Source organism: Lagopus muta, chromosome 1, assembly GCF_023343835.1.
Source record: "Lagopus muta isolate bLagMut1 chromosome 1, bLagMut1 primary, whole genome shotgun sequence".
In the NCBI taxonomy this organism is placed as follows: Eukaryota; Metazoa; Chordata; class Aves; order Galliformes; family Phasianidae; genus Lagopus; species Lagopus muta.
The window spans coordinates 49,204,951-49,225,630 of NC_064433.1; the positions used below are offsets into that span (position 1 = coordinate 49,204,951).

The window sequence follows — 20,680 nt, forward strand, 5'->3', positions numbered from 1 at the left end:
CAGTAAGTCTATGACAAAGAAGAGATAAGACAGCAAGGAAGAATATGCAGTGTGGTAGATGCAAGCAATTAAGAAATTATGACATTAGGAGTGGGTAATTCTTTATGGTCCACTCTTCATATCATACTGGTGGATATTAAAAATATCCCTGCTATTAAGTTTGTCATCTTAAAGTTTTTTTGGATTTACTCTGAGGTTGTTAGGATGAGCATGCTGCTGAAAAAAAAAAAGTAGTTACGGGTCAATCACAGGATGGCTGAGATTGGCAGAGACCTCTGCAGGCATCTGGGCCACCCCCTGCTTAAACAGGGCCACCTACAGCATAGTGCCCAGGGCCACATCCAGGCGGCTGTTGGAGATCTGCAAGGATGCCATCTCCACCATCTCTCTGAGGTGAGATACTAAGCAGGGCTGGACCCAGTACTGATCCCTGGGGTCATAAAGTTTGACTTGATGCTGCTGATCACCACCCTGGCTCTTCAGCTAGTTTTAAATTGACCTAATTGTCTGCCCATCCACCCTATGCTTCCATCAGTTTTTCTGTGAGGATCTCATGGGAGGCAGTGCTGAAAGCCTTACTGAGTCAGGGTGGGCAGTATCCACTGCTCTCTGCTCATCTGCCACATCTGTCACTCCAAATTGTAGCTGAAACTAAAGGACGGCTTTGCCCAAGAGATGTCTTGCTCAGGCAAAAATATTTTCTGATAGAAAAGAGTTACGTGTTTACAATAAATTCGGAACCTACAGTGGCATGGTTTCCAAAACTAAGCATGTGGCAACGTCTATCCTGTTAACATGATTTTTGGTCTAAAGAGTTAGTTTGCAAGTGTCATCTGTTAAAGCAGCTGTTAGATGTATTGGAAGCACACGTCTGAGTCCTGCCACATCTTTAAAACTGGCAGGCAAATAAAAAAGCACAGCTTTTCCAGTTACATGATTGTCTATTCAATTATATCATGAACCCATTTGTTTTTATTCAGTCCCAGTTTAACAGTCCCTGTCTTGTATCTGCATTCACAAAATAGATTTGGTCGCCAAGGGAGGATGATAATTCAGTTTTGACACGTAGACTTGGTGCTGCACGTAAACCTGATTTATCAAATCAAAGGGCTTTTAATATAATTGAATTGTCTAAAATCCTTAAATACAAGGCTCTGACCAATGAGTTCCGGTCACTCAAACCAAAGTGACAAGCGAAGCTCTTAGCTGGGTGTCAGACCACTGAGGAAAGAGATTTCTGTACGTATCATTTCAGGTGAGCTCAGAGGCTTGGGAGAAGGGAAACAAAACAGAAAGCAGAGACCCAGATCAGAACGTAATATCCAAGCACAGTTGTGAGCACTTAGGCTTGAACCTTTGAATGTTTTCAAGCCAGTGGTGGATTAAAACTTGTAAGACTTGGCAGGTTTTGCTGAGGCAACAGAAGAGGGTACATCCAGCCATTTCCTGGTCTTTTCTTTGTGCTTTCAAGGTTGGGATTATCAGACCTCCTGGATCTGAGATCAGATTTGATTAAAAAGGAATCATGCTCCTTGCAAAAGAGGCCTGTGTCTCTGCTTCCCCCTCACATCCCTTGCTTCTGGGTAACCACGTATATCAGATGAAACTGTATGCTAGATTTTATTCTGTTTTCCCTTCCTGCTTCACTACTTTTCTCTCTTAAACTTGCCAGTGATGTTAGTGCATCAGTGCTTAAAAATCATAGGTCTTTGGAGCAGAGCTGTGGAACATGGATGATGCAAACTAAGCTTAGGATGTGAAGCTACAGTATTATGTTCTGTGGCAGTTCTCTATACATGTGGACCTTGTTATGTTACCAAACAGTGAAAGTAATATAGCCCACTCTTGTTTTTAATGAAGGGAGCTCTTGTCTGTATGGCTCTGTGTGAAATTGCTGTTTTATCCAGGCTGATTTTGGTGAGGTTTTCCATCTCCAAATGGTTCTTTTTAAATGCTTGAAAAATGGGATTTCTCATTAAGTGTATGAGAAGTTCAGGTCAATTCAGGTTATTTGAGGGAAATACAGTGTTTAGTCTGGTGGCTGTGAGTACTGTGATTGAATCATCTGGGAGAGGTGCAAGTGATGTATGAATTGGGAGAAGTTAGATTCTGTCTTCTGTTATAGCTTTGGACAGCTCCAATTAAAATAAACCTTTGCTTTGATTAAAGCTGAATGCAATTTATGTAGAAATGTAGTCTATGGAGAAGGAATGGTAGTACTGTCAAAACTGCATACCCCCAAAGTCATTGGAACGTGAATCCTGTGAAGGCATTATAGGACTCCTTCTGTAATAGCATAACCAGGATATTTTTCTGCTAATCAAAAGCTCAGTAATTTAATGAGATTCAGGTAAAAATGATCCCATATCTGTGTCCATCTTGAGATCCCTGACTTTTGTTACACTTACAGCCTGGAGTTCTCTGCATGTGTGGTGAGGGGATAAGTTCATACTAAATCCTGGGAAGCCTTTCCATCTATGCCAGTGCTGTATGCTAACATGAGGGACAATGCTTCTGACTTATTTTATGTTGTGCCCACAGCTTAAAACCTGAATCTGCTTTGCCTTTTTACATTGGAAACATGCATTCAGTTGTTCAGTCAGTGTGGAAGGTTGAGATGGGTGTCTCTTCAGTGTGTAACAGAGTTTCAGTGCTAGAGTTTGAGTATTGGATATTGGAAGTGATGCATAGATTTTTGGCAATGTGAAAACTGAATTTTACATTCCAAGGTGAAATTATTCTGTCTTCAATAACCCTGACAGGAGCTATTGTACTGTGGGCTGGAGTGAACATCCTTAGAATGGAAAAAGGACTGCTGCTTCCAGTAGCAGCTAGCTGCTGAATAGGCTTAGCAGCATAAGCAAGCTTCCTCTCTTACTATACCTCATCCCAGTCTCCACGAGTACCACTGTGACAAAGCACCAGAACCATTCTTTGAGGAAAAGTTAAAGGGGAGGGAGAGGAAAATATCTGAAATTAACATTGGCTAATAACATCCCACATGAATGGGACAGTATATACTCTGTTTTAAAACTATATAGCCATTAATGCTTAGTTGTATCAAGTTTGGAAGCGTTCTTTTGCAACAATAGAGAGTAAAGATACACTTTAATGAAACTCTAGATTCTGGGCTAGTAATTCTGTGTCAGATTAACCATGGGCAATTGCCATACTGAGCCTCAGTGCTGTTACTATTGTAAGTGTTGCCTGTGTAAGTGTTGTATTTGTAGAAGGAACGGTAGCTTTCTGGCCAAAGTCATGGTTCTGAAACAGGAGCGTGCCTAGGAGCTGTTCTGCTAGTATAAACTGAGAAGGAAGTGAAGGGTTTGCTAATCCTTTCACAAGTAGCGTGTGAACATCAAGCACAGCCTGGCTGTTCCCACTCTTGCTTAGGGAGCTGAAAACCAGGCAGCACAGGATCATAGAATCATAGAATGGCCTGGGTTGAAAAGGACCACAATAATCATCTAGTTAACGTGAGTGGGTATCTTTCTCATATCCTTTCCCAGTTCTTCTCTCCAAAAAAGAAATTGCCATTTTAAGACAAATTCGAAAGATCTTGCTTCACTTTTTTCTCTCTTCTGCTCTCTGCCACTCTTGGTTGGTAGCCACAGCCTCTATTTTTCTTTTCTGCTTTCAAGAGCAGAAGCAAATTGTTGAATTTCACTCCCCCCCTTCCACACACACACACTTGTTCACAGTGTTTTAAAATAAATTCTGAAACATAGAATCTTAAAATGCCTTGGGTTAGAAGAGACCTCAAAGCCCAACCAGTCCCACCCCGTGGCCCAGAGCCACATCCAGCCTGGCCTTGAACCTCCAGGTATGGGGCATCCACAACCTCCTTGGGCAACCTCACCAGTGCCTCACCATCTTCTGTGTGAAAAACTTCCTCCTAATAGCTAACCTAAACCTCCCCTGTCTCAGTTTAAAACCATTCCCTCTTGTTCTGTCACTACCCATCCTTGTAGATAGCCGTTCCCCCTCCTGTTCATATGCTCCCTTCAAATGTTGGAAGGCTGCAGTGAGGCCTCCCTAGAGCCTTCTCTTCTCCAGGCTGAACAAGTCCAGCTCCCTCAACCTGTTTTCACAAGAGGGGTGCTCCAGCCTTCTGAGTATCTGCAAGAGGAAATACTTGGAAAAGTTTGTGCTTGATGTTCTTGACTGGGCACAGCGTATACTTACATGTCAGTCTTTCTGAAACTTCTGAATGTTCCTGCCTGCTGCTGGAGATGCTCACGTTACCTGAGCGTGTGTGGGTATCTGAGTGGAACCAGCTGCAGGTGGGAAGGCTGATGAGAAAAATTTAACTGTGTTGAAACTTGGCTCACTGTCTCTGGCTTAAAGCCTTTGACTCTTTTATTATAGGCAAGCTATTGCTTTTAGAGAAGAGCAGGGAGCTGTTACCTGTTCTTCCTTCAGTCCAAACTAATTAGTTTTTGAGCAAGACAGCAATACCTGAAGTAGAGAAGTACTTGGAACATTCTGGCGCAGTGCCACTTGCAGCAGCTCCAAGTTAAGCCCCTCTGCTGGAGAGGCCCTCTCCACACTGGAGACATCGTGCTTGATGTGTGAGCTCTCTCACTGTGGAGTTTGTTGGCTTAGCAGAGGTAATTTGAGCTAATCATTCTAACTTTGCACTGCAACAGAGTGAGGGCATCATCCAGCCAGCTCTGGGGTCCCAGTGGCGGGGCTGGTGGTGAAATTTGAAAAGGGGCTGATAACTATAAACTATAATGAGATCTCTGACTGTGCATGCGTCCAACCAGAGTTAATCAACCCAAATAGTAAAAATAGCAAATAAAATGCGTTTGGATGCGTGATTTTAATTTTCTTGCTTGTCTTTGTTGGGCTTATATTCATAATGGGTTGCAGTTGTTTGGAAGCTAACTGTAGAACTTCTTTCTCTTACCACCCCACTTTCTTTGTTCCCCCTGCTCTGAAGTTTTCTTTCGTAGATGGAGTCTGGCCACTAACTGAGCCAGAGGAATTCACCTACTGGTTGCAATTCTTCTCTTGGCTAGAAATCTCTGCGTTGGCATCACAGTTCTGCCATGTGTACATACAGCCTTCTGCAGTGATCGACGTGGAAAAAAAGCACTTTGCATTTCTCTCTGCACCACACCTTTGTCGTCAGGCCTGCACAGTGCTGGGGAAGCCAGGCCTTGCTGCTGTTGCCTATCCTCACCTCACTCACCACTCTGACTTGTCTTGCTGGTTGGAAACTACTTATCTGCAGAGTTAATCAAATGTAGATCAGCACTGCATTCCTTGGAGTGAACTGATTCTTCTTGCTGCTGTGTTTTGCAGATAGGGATTGTGGATTTCATGTGCGTGTTTTCAGGGAAAGGCAGACTGACATCTTGGATGAATCCCAAGGAATGGGGTGGGTGGCAGAGTTTATATATGTGCTGCGGGTTGATTTGGCTCTGGACGCTGTGTAAAGTTCACTTTGGCAGCTGAAAGATGCAGAGAGAAGCACTTTCAGAATTAGAGACAGTGAGGTAATGAGAAAGTGACATAGGAAAGGAAGTGGTGGTGGGGGAGGAGGGCTCGAAATGCAAGTTGACATCATCTGATAGGTTTTCCAGCCTGTGCAGCAGCTATTTTTATGCTTTCAGCTCTCAGTATTTAGAGCTCAGTGACAGCCAAGTTGCCAGAAGCGGGGGTGGTGGTATATCCCAGCGTGGGCTGGGGGCTGGAGAGTGGCTCAGCTGGGAAGGCAAACATCCAGGTTCCCAGGCACGTCTGCTGCTCTTGCCTTTTCATAAATCTGCATGGTGGTTACCTTTGGCTACCTGGTATGTCTAGGAGCGTGCTGAGCACTAGCTGGCAGTGCTGGCTGTCACCAGCTAGTTGAAAAGATCAGGGCTTGTAAACTTCAGGCTCTTCCTGCGAACTGGAGAAGCAGGAATGTACAGTGATCCTGGGCTGGTGTTTCTACCTCTTCCTGAAGGTCACTGTTGGTGGGAGGCAGGATCCTGGGAATATCCAGAGCTAACTCACATTACATAAAAGTGATCCTCAGCAGAGAAGTAAGCGGTACAAGTGTCAGTGTGAAGTCTGCATTTATTTCAAAGTATAAAATTGGTAGAGTCATAAGGCAGCAAAGCTTTACAGTGGTGCAGGTGCAACATCCTATCATTTTTCTGGCTTTTGTCTCCTTGCTAGAAGTACCAGAAGACAGATCTTCCAATATATTGGGCTCAGACTTTTTTGTTCTGAGGTTCATCTGGCTTAAACCTTGACTGGGATCTTTCTCATGTTGCCTGAGAGAGCGTATATTGCAGCTGTTTGCCAGTTTTTAGCAGTACATTGTTTGGATTTCATCACTGAATTGTGTGCATGCAGATCCTTGCAGGCATTGTGTCGTCTGAGAACAGTGTTACTGGAGGGAGAGGACAGGGAACTGCACAGAATTCAGGCAGTAAAGGAGGGGAAAGGTGGTAAAAGTGAACATTTTGAAGTTGGAGTGAGTTGCCAGCAACTTTTTTCTTGTTTAACTTGAAGAATACATTATTTTGTGGGAATAAACTTTAACGTTAGGGAGGTTCAGTCTGTCGTATTTCTCTTCTAGCATAGTTTGGAAATTTGAAAAAGCTGCTGCTTGTATGCTGTCTTGGCTCTTGAGGATAGAAAGGTAACAAAAGAGAAAGCTAGTGAACGTATTTGAAACAGTAAAAGAACTGACTTTCAGTTTAGGGTGTTGTGTGCTGTGCTCACCAGGCCTCAGCGCTCACAGCAGTATCTGTGCAAGCCATATGTGCACCTGATGTTACGCTTTACTTCCTTGTGGAGACATAAATTGCAGTGCAGCATCTTGAGGGAGAATAAGTTCCCACAATTTTTATCTCATTTCCCGTGTGAAAATCAAATGATGTAAGGCTCAATAGATTCCTTGTGGACTGGTTGTGAAAGTTGGGCTTGATGCTTTCCAAACCAAAAATCTGTGGCAAATGTCTGGGTCCCACTGATGCAGGTGATCTTTCAGCCAAGAGCAGTGTTGCCAATTCTGTAAAGCTTGTGCACAACAGTGAATGCTAGATGTGCTTTGAAGTGGATTGATGACACTTCTCTAGAGCAGCTAAGTGACTGACACTCGTTGAGCACCTTACCTCTGCCCTGAAGCAGACCTTCCCATCCACCCTGCTGATATCCAAAGTAACAGCACACTGCCATTTCAGTTCATGTGATCACTGATCAGATTGTCAGTTCTATTGTTGTTAGATTGGGATCAAACAGAAAAAATGAAACCCATTTAACTTGGTGGTCATTGACACCGGGCAGTAATGTCAGTGTTTTATATAACTCTACTTGTCTATTAGAATCTGTATTATTGCAAGGAGGTGTCTCACAAATGCTTGCTCATGTGTTGAAGATATCCTCCAAACCGGACTCCTCAGTATTTTGTTTTCTTACAGCTTGTAGGGCCATATCCACATCTTTCTGGAGTGGCCCATCCTTTTCTGGTGTAGCTAATTGCTCCTCCTTTCAGAATGCTCAGTAACACCTTAGGCCAAAAGTGATACTGTAGAACGAAATTTTAGAATATATTGCTCAGTGAAGAAAAGATTTGTTTGACTACTATTCAGCCAGTCAGATGTTTTTCTTTCCAAGCAATTTTCTACGTGGAAATAAAGAAAGGTTAGTTTGCATATGTATTTGCAGCTCTGAAAAATACACTGAGAGGAAGAAATCTTCATCATGATAGAGTTGTCAGTAATAGCAGCAGAGGATTGGTTAGATCATTTCGCACACCAGTAAAATGTTGTATTTCACAGATAGTTGGCTACTTGGTGTCAGTCTTTCCATTCTAAAAGTTTGCTTTGTCAGAACTCGAGCAGCATCTTGGGGCTATTTCAGCAACACCCCGGGGAACTGTGAGTCAGCTGGGCAGGGGAGGAGCTCCCATTTGCCAGGCTTTATCCTCGGTAGTGAGCTGAGTTCAGGGGCCCTGCTTGGCAAAGTAATAGCAATCTTTGACCTCTGTTGCTGCATCTTGTCATTTCCACTGTCCAGATGGTGTATTCCTTGCCAGGAAGAACAGGACTCGGTTTGGCACTAAGCAGATTTGCAGTAATGGAGCAATTAGGGGACCTGTCTGCACAGAGTGAGACCCTGCGCTGTGTGCAGTCCCATGTTGCTGCTGAAGAGATGTGGGCAGCGTGTTTCTCTCGTCCTTGGTGCTGGCTTTAGTGGTGCTGTGCTCTGTGGGTCAGCAGCTCCTGTGGCTAATGTTTGTGCAGGAGAGGGATCATCTCCTCATATGCAGTAATATGAACTTATTGGCCAAAGTTCAGCGTGAAACTGAATCTTTACGTGACTTTTACAAATCCTAAATTTAAGATGAGAGTGTGTTAATGGTTTGCATTGGAAATTTAGAAATAATGCTATTGTGGAGCTTTTCATTATAACCAAACATATTTTTTTACCCATAGTAACTTTAGAGTTTGGATTCTTTTGAGTGAAGGTCATCTAAGAGGAGGGCTGCTGCAAGAGCTCAGAAGTGTCACTGATGCAGTCTCGAATCACGGTTTAATAAAATGTTAAAATTCATTACTTTAGTTTCTAGTTTGTAACTTAAAGGATGACTTCTCATGCTGCTAACGGCACAGTTAAAGTTGGGATTTTTATGTTTGGTTGAACACCACTTTTTGCAGATTGTTGCTTCATTATTAAAGAGATTTTCTTCTCGTGGCTGTTACCGCAGCCTCACTCTGTAACATGACTCAGACCATTGGGAGATGAGGAGTGTCAGCCCTGTTTTGTTGGGGGCCATAATACAAAATGGCAGACTGTTCCTGTAAGGTTTGGAGTATTCACCTTATCTGTGCCATGAAGGCTGTCTTGCTTCAGTCTCGTATGTTGACATTAATTACTATTCATGCTTTGCTGAATAGTCTGTAAAGATACTGAAATACCTTTTTCAAGTGTGTGTTTTCATTGAACAACTCTCTTCCCCCCCCCCCCCCCCCCCCCCCCCCCCAGCATCTTTATTTATTTTATTTGCTCGGTCTTCATTGCATGAGATTAAGGAACCACAGAACACTGGCTGTCCCACTGCTGTTAGGATGAAGCGTGCTTTTCCCCAGCCGCTTCCAGTTCCAGTACCTTGTTGGGTAGAATGTGTATCTGCAGACTGACAGCTGTATGACATACAGTCATTATATGAATTCAATAATCTCCAGGTGAGACAGCTGCATCCAAACAAGCATGGATTGTGCGATTCTGGTGCTTGCAGAAGTGTATTGCCTGGAGGCTGCTGGTTATCTGGGTGTTTCTAGTAAGTCAAGAGAAAAGATTGAAGGGAGGAAGAGGCAGGCATTCATGCTTGCAGTGAAGTAACCTGCAGTTGCCTTTAGTTAGTGTAAAAGCAAATGCGTGTAAAGTCTGTTTCCACAGTACTCATTTGAGCTTTCTCCACAACCAAAATTCAGTTTATAATAGTTGGAATAGGAAAGAAGAAGAGATGGCGTGGCTGCTGCTGGCAGAGCGGTGATGTGCTCCTGGCTCATGTGTTTGCAGCTGGGAGGTGCAGAGGGCAGTGCTGAATCACATGGCATTGCCTGTCTGGCAGGTGTCTGCAGCGTGAGTAGAAGAACCAACTGTTCACTATTTTGGGTGAATGAGGTTGGCTGTTACTGCCAGTGGCCCCACGGAGAAGTCCACGCATCTGTTGATAAGCACTGCTCTGCATACTGGGCTCCTGAATGCTTACAGCCGCTTGCTGAAGTAGAGGAGTTTCTGCCTGAGCTTTGAGATAGTAGGAAGACAAGTTTTACCAAGAGGCTTGCTGATTTTAATCTTTAGATGTTGGCTGTCAGGCTTTGTCTGTGCCTCGCATACCTCTGTGTTCCTATGCAAGCACAGTCTTGGAATCCAGCAGTAAACTGATTTTTTTTTTCCACTCTCCTTCTCGGTACAGTGACAGAAACCTGGTAGCGAGGGTTTGTGTGGTTTGGTCTCTTGTGAGGATTAAGCACCCTTTCCATTAGCGGGGACGCCTCCTGTGCTGCAGAATCGGCCTTCGGGTCCAGGGATTTCCTCTAATATGTTGGATAAAGCCAAGACACTCCAGCCTACCTATGTCGGGATTGTGCCGCTTGCAGAGACTGTGGCAAAGCAAGGGAAGAGCTGTTCAAGCACATATCAGGATTCATACCACAGCTTGCGAGAAGGTTAGCAGTATCTGCTTTCTTCATTTTAGGCACTGCATAATTGGTTTGTGTTGTTGTTGTTGTTGTTTTTTCCTTCCATGTAGAATCTGCCTGCTTTTTCTTTTTCTGTCCAGCCTGGGCAGTTGTCCAGATTTTGGGTTTCCCTATGACTCCTGTGACCTGTTGTTCCTGAGGGCGCTTGTAAGCATGACAGGATGAGGTCGGAGCCCTGTGTGCAGTGACATGCAGTGCTGCACCTTGGGGCAATTTCATTTGTGTTTGGATCTTTACCTTTCCAAGTTTCAGTTTCTCTCTCTATGCCTGTAGAGCTCTTGTAAACAGTGTTTTAAGGCTATTTTATTGAAGTATGAAGGCTTATCTTGAAGTGGCAACTCAGTCTTGAAGGGGATAGAATATCATGTTTTAAGTTTCCATGTTGCGGTTTGCAGAGTGTGGAAGGAATGGCTTATGTATATCTGAGTAAGATTCAGTATTAGATAATTCTCCTACGAATTCACATGAATTTTATAGGGATTTGACAATTCTGAATGATTCTGTGTCAATTTTCAAGGAGTGTTATCTATGACAAGAATGAATTTGAAGAAAAGATTGAAAAGATGAGTCCAGACAGTGATCCATTCATAGTGAGCAACATAATAAACAGCAACCAATGGGAACTGGACAAAGATTACAGGGTAGAATGACAGAACGTAACAACATGCCAGTGACAAATAAACAAGAGTTATATTTGTAAGAAGTAGTGGATTCACTACTGCAAGTGGAATTTTAATAAGGACTTGAAGGATTGAACAAAGGTCTTGAACACAGTGGCCTGAGAAGTAAGGTGATGAGTGATTTTAAGAGTGGGTAATGTGATCTGAGAGGAGAGAAAAATGACTTGCAATGACAATTTGGATCAAAAAGTAAAGAGTGGTCGAAGTTGAGAACAGAAAGTTGGATAGAATAAAGGCGTATTTGTTACAGGGAGATGGCTGGTGAGTAGAAGACCATTTTAGCAGTTGCATTTAGAGGATTCTTCTCTCACATACAGCTCTTGGACTACTGAGGCTGCCATACAGAACTGTTAAGTTCCTACCCCTACTGTCATTCCCCATACCATACCCCTTTATCAGATATCAGGAGTAATCGTTCTATTAATTTTTAAGATATCACTGTTTTTGTTGCTGGTTTTCACTGGAATACTCCTTGTAGAACAAGGGTAGAAACAGAAAAGAAAACAAAAGCCGAATTAAAATTTGGGACTAGTAAATCCTTTAGTATAAATGGTATTCCCAGGTGGCTTCTGTCTGCTCTGGAGACAAAGACCTGCTATACATCAGTCTTCAGAGGGAAAAACAAACCAGACCCAAGCCCCCAAACTTGCAGCTGTCTTGTATTTGCAAGGCATTGATTTTCACAGAAGGTGAGCGCTCAGCCTTTGGATGTGCCAGGATACATCTTTCATCCAGTCACTAAATATCACAAGCATTCTACAGTGGGATCAAATGTAGAGTGAGGAAAATGTAATCTTATAGTACTGTAATCAATAGAGGAATGCTTGTTGCCATCTGAAGTTGAAGTGAATTAAGACCATTGAATTCTTGTATTTTGAAAAAGTTGTGTTGTCTCTGCAAAGTTCAATGATATTAATGAGCCCTCCCTCCATGCCCAACCGCATGCCTAAAATTCATGATATTTTAATATGCAATGGAGAAAGCTTTTTGCTACCAGCTACCAAACAGGAAGGATAGGAAAGAGAAATACATGCTGCCAACTTCTTTCATGTCAGAGGAGTACAGAATAACCCTTTAGCTTTTCTGCGGCTCCATTCAAGTCTCCTGTGATCTCAGGATGCCTTTTGTATTTATGCTGTAGCATTCGCTGCATTTTGCAGAGCCAAATCTTAGAGGCGGTGGAGAAGCAGAGGGAATCATATGTGAGCCCTTACAGAAGCTACGGAAGTCACTAATTACCACTGAGCTGAATGAAATTCTAAGGACCGTTGTACCTTATTTTTGGCAAAAAATGGAACAGCTTAATTTTGTTACCATCAAGGACAGAAAATTAATTTCCTTCTCTCCTCACATTTTACCACCCACAAATGGATGGGCGTCACTTTGCTTTCACTTCTTAGTAAAGCCAAGCAAAAAAAGAGGTGTCTGCATTGTGCTGACAAGGTTCGCTCCTATTTGCTTTGTGAATCTTATGAGAAGTGGCTATCTGGAATAAATTTTATCTTGTTTTATTGTCTTTGGAAAACATGTTATCCAGAATCTGATTTAGTGTTTTTGGTTTTTTTTTGAAGTGGAACTTGACATAAAGTGATCTGGAACTTCTGATCCCTTCCACACACAAATTCATTTGACGTGGGGAAGTCAAAGGACACGTGCTTGTATTTTTCAAAGCACATGTTGGAGCAGTTATTTGTAAAATTCCTAGAATCCAAAAATCCATAAACATGTTTTCCATCAAACAGTGCCTTGGAGTGATTTAGTTTTCAAATACCAGAGTTTAGTTTGCAGCTCTTAGGCCTCTTAGCACAACGGGGTGGGAGCTCCTGATGAAAGGCAGGAGGAAGGAATTGCAAGCTTTAGAAAATTCCAGAAAGCCTCTCTAAAGCTGATGAGCACTCATGGCTCTGGTGTAGAAGTGAACGCTTCCAAAAGCAAATTCCAACTTTTCTACCTCTTTGCAAAGTCTTTTGTTCATTGCTGTCAAGCTTTTATTTTGGGAAGTCCTCGCGTCAAAAAATGCTCAATGCGACTGAGAGCCTGACAGTGAAATTCAGCTGTCTTTTTCCAAGATTTGTGTGTCGGGGCCCCGGCACGAACAAGTTCCTGCAGGCCATCTGATCTGTGGTAACTGCGTGCACATTCTTGGTCCGCAGCAAATGTGAGGTAATTTGAGTTAGCTTAGCCTTTGATTAAACTATTAATATCTGTTCAGCACTTTGAAGAGATCAGGAGTCGTGCAAGTGCTTGTTAATATTTAGCTTTCTTCAGGAGCGATCTAGGCCTCATTGTCCTAATTCCCAAGACCTGAAGGTAAGGCTGCTGGGTGGCCCGTGCCTCTTCCAGCAGAGGGCAGAAGAACCTGCCCATAGGGATGGGGAGGCTTCAACTTCAAGGGCATCCCCAGCAAGAGAGTGCATCCCAGGCATCTCGCAGAAATGTGGGCTGGCCTTTTTCTGTCAAGGTTGAGCGATGTTTTCTTCCTTCAGGGTGAACCCGAAGATGCTGGGGGAGATGTTAAAGCGATGCCTTCTGCAAATACATGGATAAGGACCATCAGAAACCAGTCACAAAATGTCACTGCAGCAACTCCGAGCAACGGCCTCCCGTATCCCAAAATTCAGAACAGTGTAGGCAAATATGACACAGCAAAGCATAGAAAATGTAACAAATATATGGGAGGTTAACTTGTTGGCTTTCCTTTTTGCAAATCCAGAGGTACAGCCAGTGTGTATGGTTAGTCTCTGTAGCCTTGTTCTGCAGCCACTCTGCAAATGCATGGCACGGTGAAGGTAAGTTAGTGAGGTATTAAGGTAAAGTGGCTCAAAGTTGGCAGTAAGCAGGCAATTTATTTCTGTTAAATCCCCAGTGTACTTCATTTGACTCTGAAGACTAGAGATGTTTCAGGGTATTTGTTAATTTTGTGGCATAAGTCATCAAGAGTGGGAGGCTTCAGGAAAGGGTTAACATTGACTGACCAGTGTTTTCATAAGTCAGTCTTTATCAGTGGAAAGCGAGTCATCACTTTATCCCTGAAGCTGAATTCACATATTTTTTTTGGTCCTGCTGCCCTAATGTGTTTTTAGTTTTTTTGGATATGACATGTTCTCCCCTCTTGGAGTTTACTGAACTATTCCTGTCAGTGTAATGATCCCCAGCTGTTGCTTTAGCCCTAGCTATTTTCATGCTGGGAATGGGGGGAGGAGGAGGAGAAGAGGGGCAAAGGCTAACTTGTTTACCTCGCTGTGATCTAATTCATTTTTTTCAGAAAAGATCTACTATAATAGTTTTCGTTTGCACAAAGTAATGCTAAAAGGAATGAGTTTCAGTCTCAGACCTGCAGGAGTAAGGAGATGTAAGGACTCAACATGTGCAGAAATGAAAAGAATATAAAGTGGGTGCAGTGCAAGGAGTGCAGCTGTCAATAGCATTTATGCAGACAATGCTTTGAACTGGTAATGATACCAAGTAAAATTTGCAGTATTTTCCTGCCCCATCAACTGGATTTTCTTCACAGTTGAGCTGAGAGCTTCATGTTCAACAGCCGTAGTGCTGGGGCACTGATATTCCTAGCAACAAGAAAATATTTTTATAAAGCTTGAAAAAGACACACAGCCTTGTAATTATTGCTTTTTTGATAATTATTTGTTTTTCTGTATTTTTTTAAGAAAAGATCTGTGTTTGTACTTTTAAGCAGCTAATGATTGATGCTTAGACTTCCTGGCAGCTGTTGAAAAGTAGATGCTTTTTTTGAAAACAAAATTGTAATGCTTAAGCTCAGATTGCCTGTTTTGCATCCAGAAACAACTTCTGGAGCTGATATGCTTGTTTAGAGCTCTTGCCAGACAGATGTCACTGCAGCTCTCCTTCCCAGAGAAGATAAGGGCCGGTGACAGTTGCTCATGTCTTTGAGATCCACATCAGGCTGCCCATGTAAATCTAATTGTGGTACTTTCATCAACTGTGAGATATGTCACTACTCACCTCAGATTTTTCAGCATTCTCTCACTCCTGTAAATCATTGATTAACGACTTAAAGAATATCTAAACCAAAAAATAAGTGCCTGTTTTGATCTTTCATTTCAGTGCCCTGACTCCTATCTACCCAATCTTTTCTCAGCATCAAATTACCGATCTTGTCACCTGCTGCATCAATAAATTTTGATTCAAAATTTAAAGCAACATATTTCTTGGCAAGAACTTCTGCAGCCTATGGTAGAAAACAGAATATGGCCCCTGACATAGCTTAAGTTTATTTAACAAAGAGATACAGTGAGTCCAGATGGGCAAATCCTGTTCCTTCTCCTTGCAGGAGGCCTCTCCGTGGATGCATAATCTAATTAATGGCATAATTTAAAGCAGAACTCATGGCTCTTTTTTGCTTTGCTAACTTGGGCTAGTGGAGGTATATGCAATGTTCTGCCTTGTTGCTATGTAAAATTTACTAGCATGGAGTATCTGAAAGAAAGAGCAGACCTGCAGTAGTTGAAGTACATTACAGTACAGTGATTACGAGTCAGAACCACTAAATGTTTTTTGCTGATCAGCGTATTCAGAATTTTTCTCCATGTTCAGTGAGGTGTGTAGAACTGTAAGAAGGCTTATATGATGTAGTAAGTATTCTTCCAAGAAAATCAAGGCTCAAACTTTCTAGTCTGCAATTCTGCCATCGGAAGTTAGACTGAGCCTGATGAAGTTAGTAAGGAATGTGTGAGAAAGTCAATGACAGGGAGGGGACGTTCAGCTTGGGGCATGGATTCCTTCCTAAATTGATGGTGAAAATTGATGGCATCCAGGCTTTCTGGACAATCTCGTTTTAATTCAGCTTTTCAAAAGTAAACAGCTGTAAAGAAAATCTTTTGTAAAAAAGGCAACTACTCAGAAGTTTTAACAGATTGTTGATAACTGTTTTTCCTCCATGGTAGATGCAGGCATCATATGTTGCAGCTGTGCCTACAAAGACCTTGTTCTGAGGCCTCCATGCCCAGAGGCAGCTCACAGAGCTGAAGCTCACAGAGTCTGAGGGCCCAGTACTTCCCCCAACTTCTCTGCTGCACATCTGATTGATAACCTTCTGCACAGGCACACTTGGCAGGGCACAAACATTTTGCACAGCTGGGCTGTTGTGCAGAACTGAGGGATGGACACCCTTTGGCTGTCTGAGAGAACAGATCTGCTTTCAGCTTTCTCCATGTGAAGTTTATTTGTGCTGCTTATTATTTCTGTAGTATTAAATGCATGGAGAATACAGCTGTGGGTTATTTGGTAGGAATGGCATGCCGTAGGAGCTATGTTCTTTCATTGCTTATCTCAGCAAATTGCGCAGCAGTGCTGGAAGCCAGACCATATACACGCCCTTCATGTCATTTGGTCATCATTGCAAGCAGCATGTAACCTGTCCCTATTTCAGTTCTGATGTTTTCGTTCTTATTTTGGTGCCCCTGTCAAAATGCTCCATGTGATGCTTTTCTGATGCTCTTTTTCTTCATTTTCACTTTCCAAAGCTCTCACACTTCTTTCCACATGATACTTATGAATGGATATCCCAAGCCTGCTTGCAGCTTACCTCCTTTTCCATGCTCAGATCTCAAATTGTGCCATTCGGAAGTGACAGATGACATTTTACGAGTAGATACTAAACTAACAGTGCCTTTGTGCCTCACTGAGAGACTTTCCCAGCTGCTAATAATAGTTGTCACATTGACTGTAGGCAGTTCAGTACAAGGATGGTGTCTTCAGGACCGACATGTGACTGTGAATCTAACTACAGCGGTTTGCAAGTGCAGTCACCACCAAGCTATCTCTGCTGCCTCTTCACTGCAAGGAGCAATGGAAAGGAAACGTGTCTGCCCTTCACTTGCTTTGTTCTGAACATTAGCAAAAGCTCACCTCTGACAGCGGATCAGGCAGTGTGGGGGTACCTGCTGCTCCTCTGTGGCCTTCAGCAGAACTCTGAGCCAGCAGGAGCTATTGAAACACCCGCAGAATTTGTCCACCAGGCTGAAGTCAAGTGGTCACACAAACTGCTATAGTCTGCTGCTTTTGGGTGTTTTTTTCTTTTTTTAATTTTTATTTTGCTGGTTGACTTTTTGCACAAAATTATATTATTTAGGTACTTACAGCAATGATGGCACTTAAGAAGCACATGAAGTCTATAGCCCCTGATCTGTGTTTAAGGTTGTGGAACTTCTCTTATGCAAAAAAAAAAAAAAAAAAAAGCTCAACACCCAAACCAAAGTGTTCTGGAGATCTAAAGTCTAGACATTTGCAAGGAAGCAATATGCAAAGAGAAAGCAAAAAGTGGCAGACAGGTGTGTATGATCACAGTTGAGCTTGAGGGGATTTTATGTGCTTTTTGTGTGTAAAGTGAACTCTGAGGATCAGCTTCCATACCGTGCTGCTGTGGAGGAACTGACTTCTACTGTACAGTGTACAATACACAATGACCATAGCTGAAACTTAGAACTTTTCCACAAGTACAAACACAATGACAGTAGAATTTCTGTCCCTTGACTGTAAAGAATGCAGCAAGTTGTTGCAGTAAAAAGGTGGGGATCTTTATTCAAACCTCACTTTTATACAATCTAATAGTAATAGGACCAGGGGAAATGGTTTTAAACTAAAAAAGTGAAAATTTAGGTTAGATATTAGAAAAATTTTTTTACTCAGATAGTGGGAAGACACCGGCTGCCCAGAGAAGCTGTCAATACCCCATCCTTGAAAGCACCCAAGGCCAGGTTCGATATGGACCTGAGCTGCCTGATGTGGACTTGAGCTGCATGATGTGGTGAGTGAGGGCTGGAACTAGATGATCCTTAAGATCCCTTCCAACATAGGCTGTTCTGTGATTCTATGTCATGGCTGTGGCATATGTTCTTTGAGGAAACAGCAAAGATGTTTTTTTCATAAGGAAGTGCAGTAGTTCCTTGTAGCATCTACCTGAATTTCTAGCTAAAAGAGGATGCTGTGATTTGGACAGTAGCTGGTGGCAGGAATGCTAGGTGGATAGGGAATGCCCTGAGCTTGTATTTTGCGTGCTGTATGTATGCTGGGCAAACCCCAATTTGTTTCATGTCCTGTGAAGTAACTGTCAGCACAGTCAAACAGACTGAAGCTGGGAGAAGGATGCTAAAGCCAGCTAATTTAAAATTATAAAGACCCACTTTCCAAGATCCCTTTTTAATCAGTTAATTAGTTCTTCCAAAGAAATGCTGGTTTTGTGTTTGAATTTGCATACTTCAAAGTCCTTTTTTTCTACCACTTGTGAAAAAAAGCATTTGCTTTAATTTGCATTTGGTTTCCACTTCTTCAAATAAGAAAATCTTAGAAATGTAGAATTGATTCCTCAGTTTGGTGGAAAACCCAATAATACAGCTCATATGTCTAAGGATCCCATCTTTTTGTACAGAAATTCTGTGATGTCTTCACCAGGAGGTAGTTTCTGTGAAGTTCTATCTGTAGAGGGTGCCCTGAAGTAGAAGGAAGGCTGAATTTCTGGGCCAGTGCAGTCCTTGAGAAGTGTTTGGGGAAGGTTTGGCCTTGATGTGAGAGGCTGGTAGAGCACAGGAGCTCTGTGTGCAGCAGAAATTGAGCTGTAAAGGAAAAATGCGCTGTCGCGTCTCTTGTTGCGGGAAGAGGCATGGAAAGCTTTTCCTCATTAAATCTAATATGATAAACGTGCATAATCAATCGTGCGTTTTATGACTTGGCATTCTCTCAAGAATTGATTTTTCTTCTGCTTAATAGGAATGCACAAACATGTGTTGTCCCTTGAACGAGGGATTTAAAATAGTCTGAAAAATCGCTGAGATTCTGTTGTTTCTAAACATTCTTTTACCTGTCTCCTGTATAATTTTTTAGACAAAACAAAACAAAAGAAACTCTGATGTCTTGGCTTTAAGGGAAATAAGATTGTTGGAGCTCTTACTTCTTATAGGCAGAGATACCTCTGTTTGTACAAGAATGAAACGAAAAGAGCACAAGTGTGTTTTCCCTAATGCAGCTTGCCTTTTGTTCGGTCTCTTTAGGAGACAGCTGTAGATCTGACTGTCAGGATATGTCTGTCCGTTCCTCCTTTTTCCTTCATTCGTCCTCATCTGCCACGTCACGTTAAGTTATCTCGGAGAATTTCTTTCTGGGGTCTTTTTTGCAAGGTGGCTAAGGGCAATGTTGGTTCTTTCTTGTTTGTTGTTTCATGGAAACATATAAATCAGTATGGACTTGTGATTTGACTTCATGTGGCAAGTTGGGAAATTCTCTATGAAGTCAGAATTTTCCCTCAGGGCTTCCCTTCCAGCTATAGATAGCAACAATGGATACACAGATGGCATCAACAAGCACTCATCACAGATAATAGGAGGTAGTTACGTACTTACTGTCTCATGATACTGATGTGTCAATTTTAGTAGACCTTTCCACCTAGGTATTTTGTTACAGGTCATCCTGTTGGATCATGCATGGTAGCCAGATTCCATAGATAGGGATATGTGCCTGGCTATTCACATCCTTGGCTTTCACCTAACCAGTATTTCTGGGACTAAATAATTCTATAGGAATTGATACATTGCCCAGAAGGAAGACCCACTTTTCCTGTTGATGAGCTTGTTGCACTTTTACATGTTGCATATTTCACTAAAAATGCCAGCTTCATTTGTCAAAGGCCTATTTTAACAGTTTCAGTGAGTGCTGAAATGGGCTATTAGGTGTGGGCTGTTAGAGTGGGCTTCTCTGTGTTAGATGGAAAGACTAATGTACTAACATATCTCATATGTACAATAATATGAAATATATCTATCTGACTCAAAATGCTAGTAAGAAAACAAAGCTTACGTTGCATTAAAAAGCAATGAGCAAAATTTCATTAACCACCTCAAGATTGTATGGAATTGCAGGAATTTAAACAAACTAGGAAGGAAGAAGGTAGAGGCAATTGCTGTAAAATCTACAGCAACTGCTGGTGTTTCTTTTAAACTAACATAACAAGAAATGTGCAGAATTTGGTGTAACTTTTGGATTGCAGTAGTAATAAAGTTGTGCATCTATTCAGTGTACATATGTGAGCAGTACCTGCGTAGTAAACATGTCTGTGAAATTGAAGACTGAGTTTGTAAACTGCTGAGTCTATGGACCTGTTCTTCCTTCCGCACCTGCTCATTGCACCAGTGTAGAACTGCAGTGCTGACTCAAGCCTTTGAGAAGCACCAAACAGGATTTGGTCCTTCCTTGAGGTTAGATCATGTTATGTCATTACACTTCTACCATGCTACTGCTTTTGTCTGTTTGGTAATGTTACCTGGTCACAAAACTAGAATTGCTGTGAATGATGGCTTTGTCTTTGAAATTCATCTTAACATTTAGATTACTTTGATTTTGGCATTGTGTTGAATTTGATATTGAAGCCTCAAAAATGACCTGGTAAGGTGGTTCTTCTGTGCTCAGTGGTGTGTGCAAGCTACCCTGTGGTAGTGTGTGAGGATGGAGAAGATCCTTTTGCTTTTGGTTGTGTATTTGCTTCTCATTCCATATTCTTTTGGGACCAGTTTCTTCGGTAGGTTGGGATCTTTGATTCTGCTACATGAGTGATATCAAAGAATCCATATTTGTGTAACTGCACTAAAAGAGTTAATGCCTCATGACATGGACTCATTAAATGATAACACATGCAAGTATGTCCTCATACTTTAAAAACATTTTGAAAGATGATTCCTATTTCATACTTCTCTTCCAACAGCATCTTCCCAACAAAAAGCTTTTGCCTTGTCACTGAATTTTGTTTCTGGCATCCGGAGCCAG

At 42.2% G+C, this 20,680-nt stretch overlaps 1 protein-coding gene across 1 annotated transcript in view; it reads left to right on the plus strand.

Annotated features, from left to right (window-relative positions):
• The first annotated feature begins 9,348 nt into the window (after positions 1-9,348).
• The window catches only part of MRTFA (myocardin related transcription factor A), a 47,537-nt gene continuing 36,205 nt past the window's right edge, over positions 9,349-20,680 (plus strand). Inside the window, exon 1 of the mRNA XM_048926847.1 lies at positions 9,349-10,178. Within this exon, the coding sequence (XP_048782804.1) occupies positions 10,052-10,178 (127 nt within the window). The 5' untranslated portion in view covers positions 9,349-10,051. The remainder of the gene's footprint in view (positions 10,179-20,680) is intronic.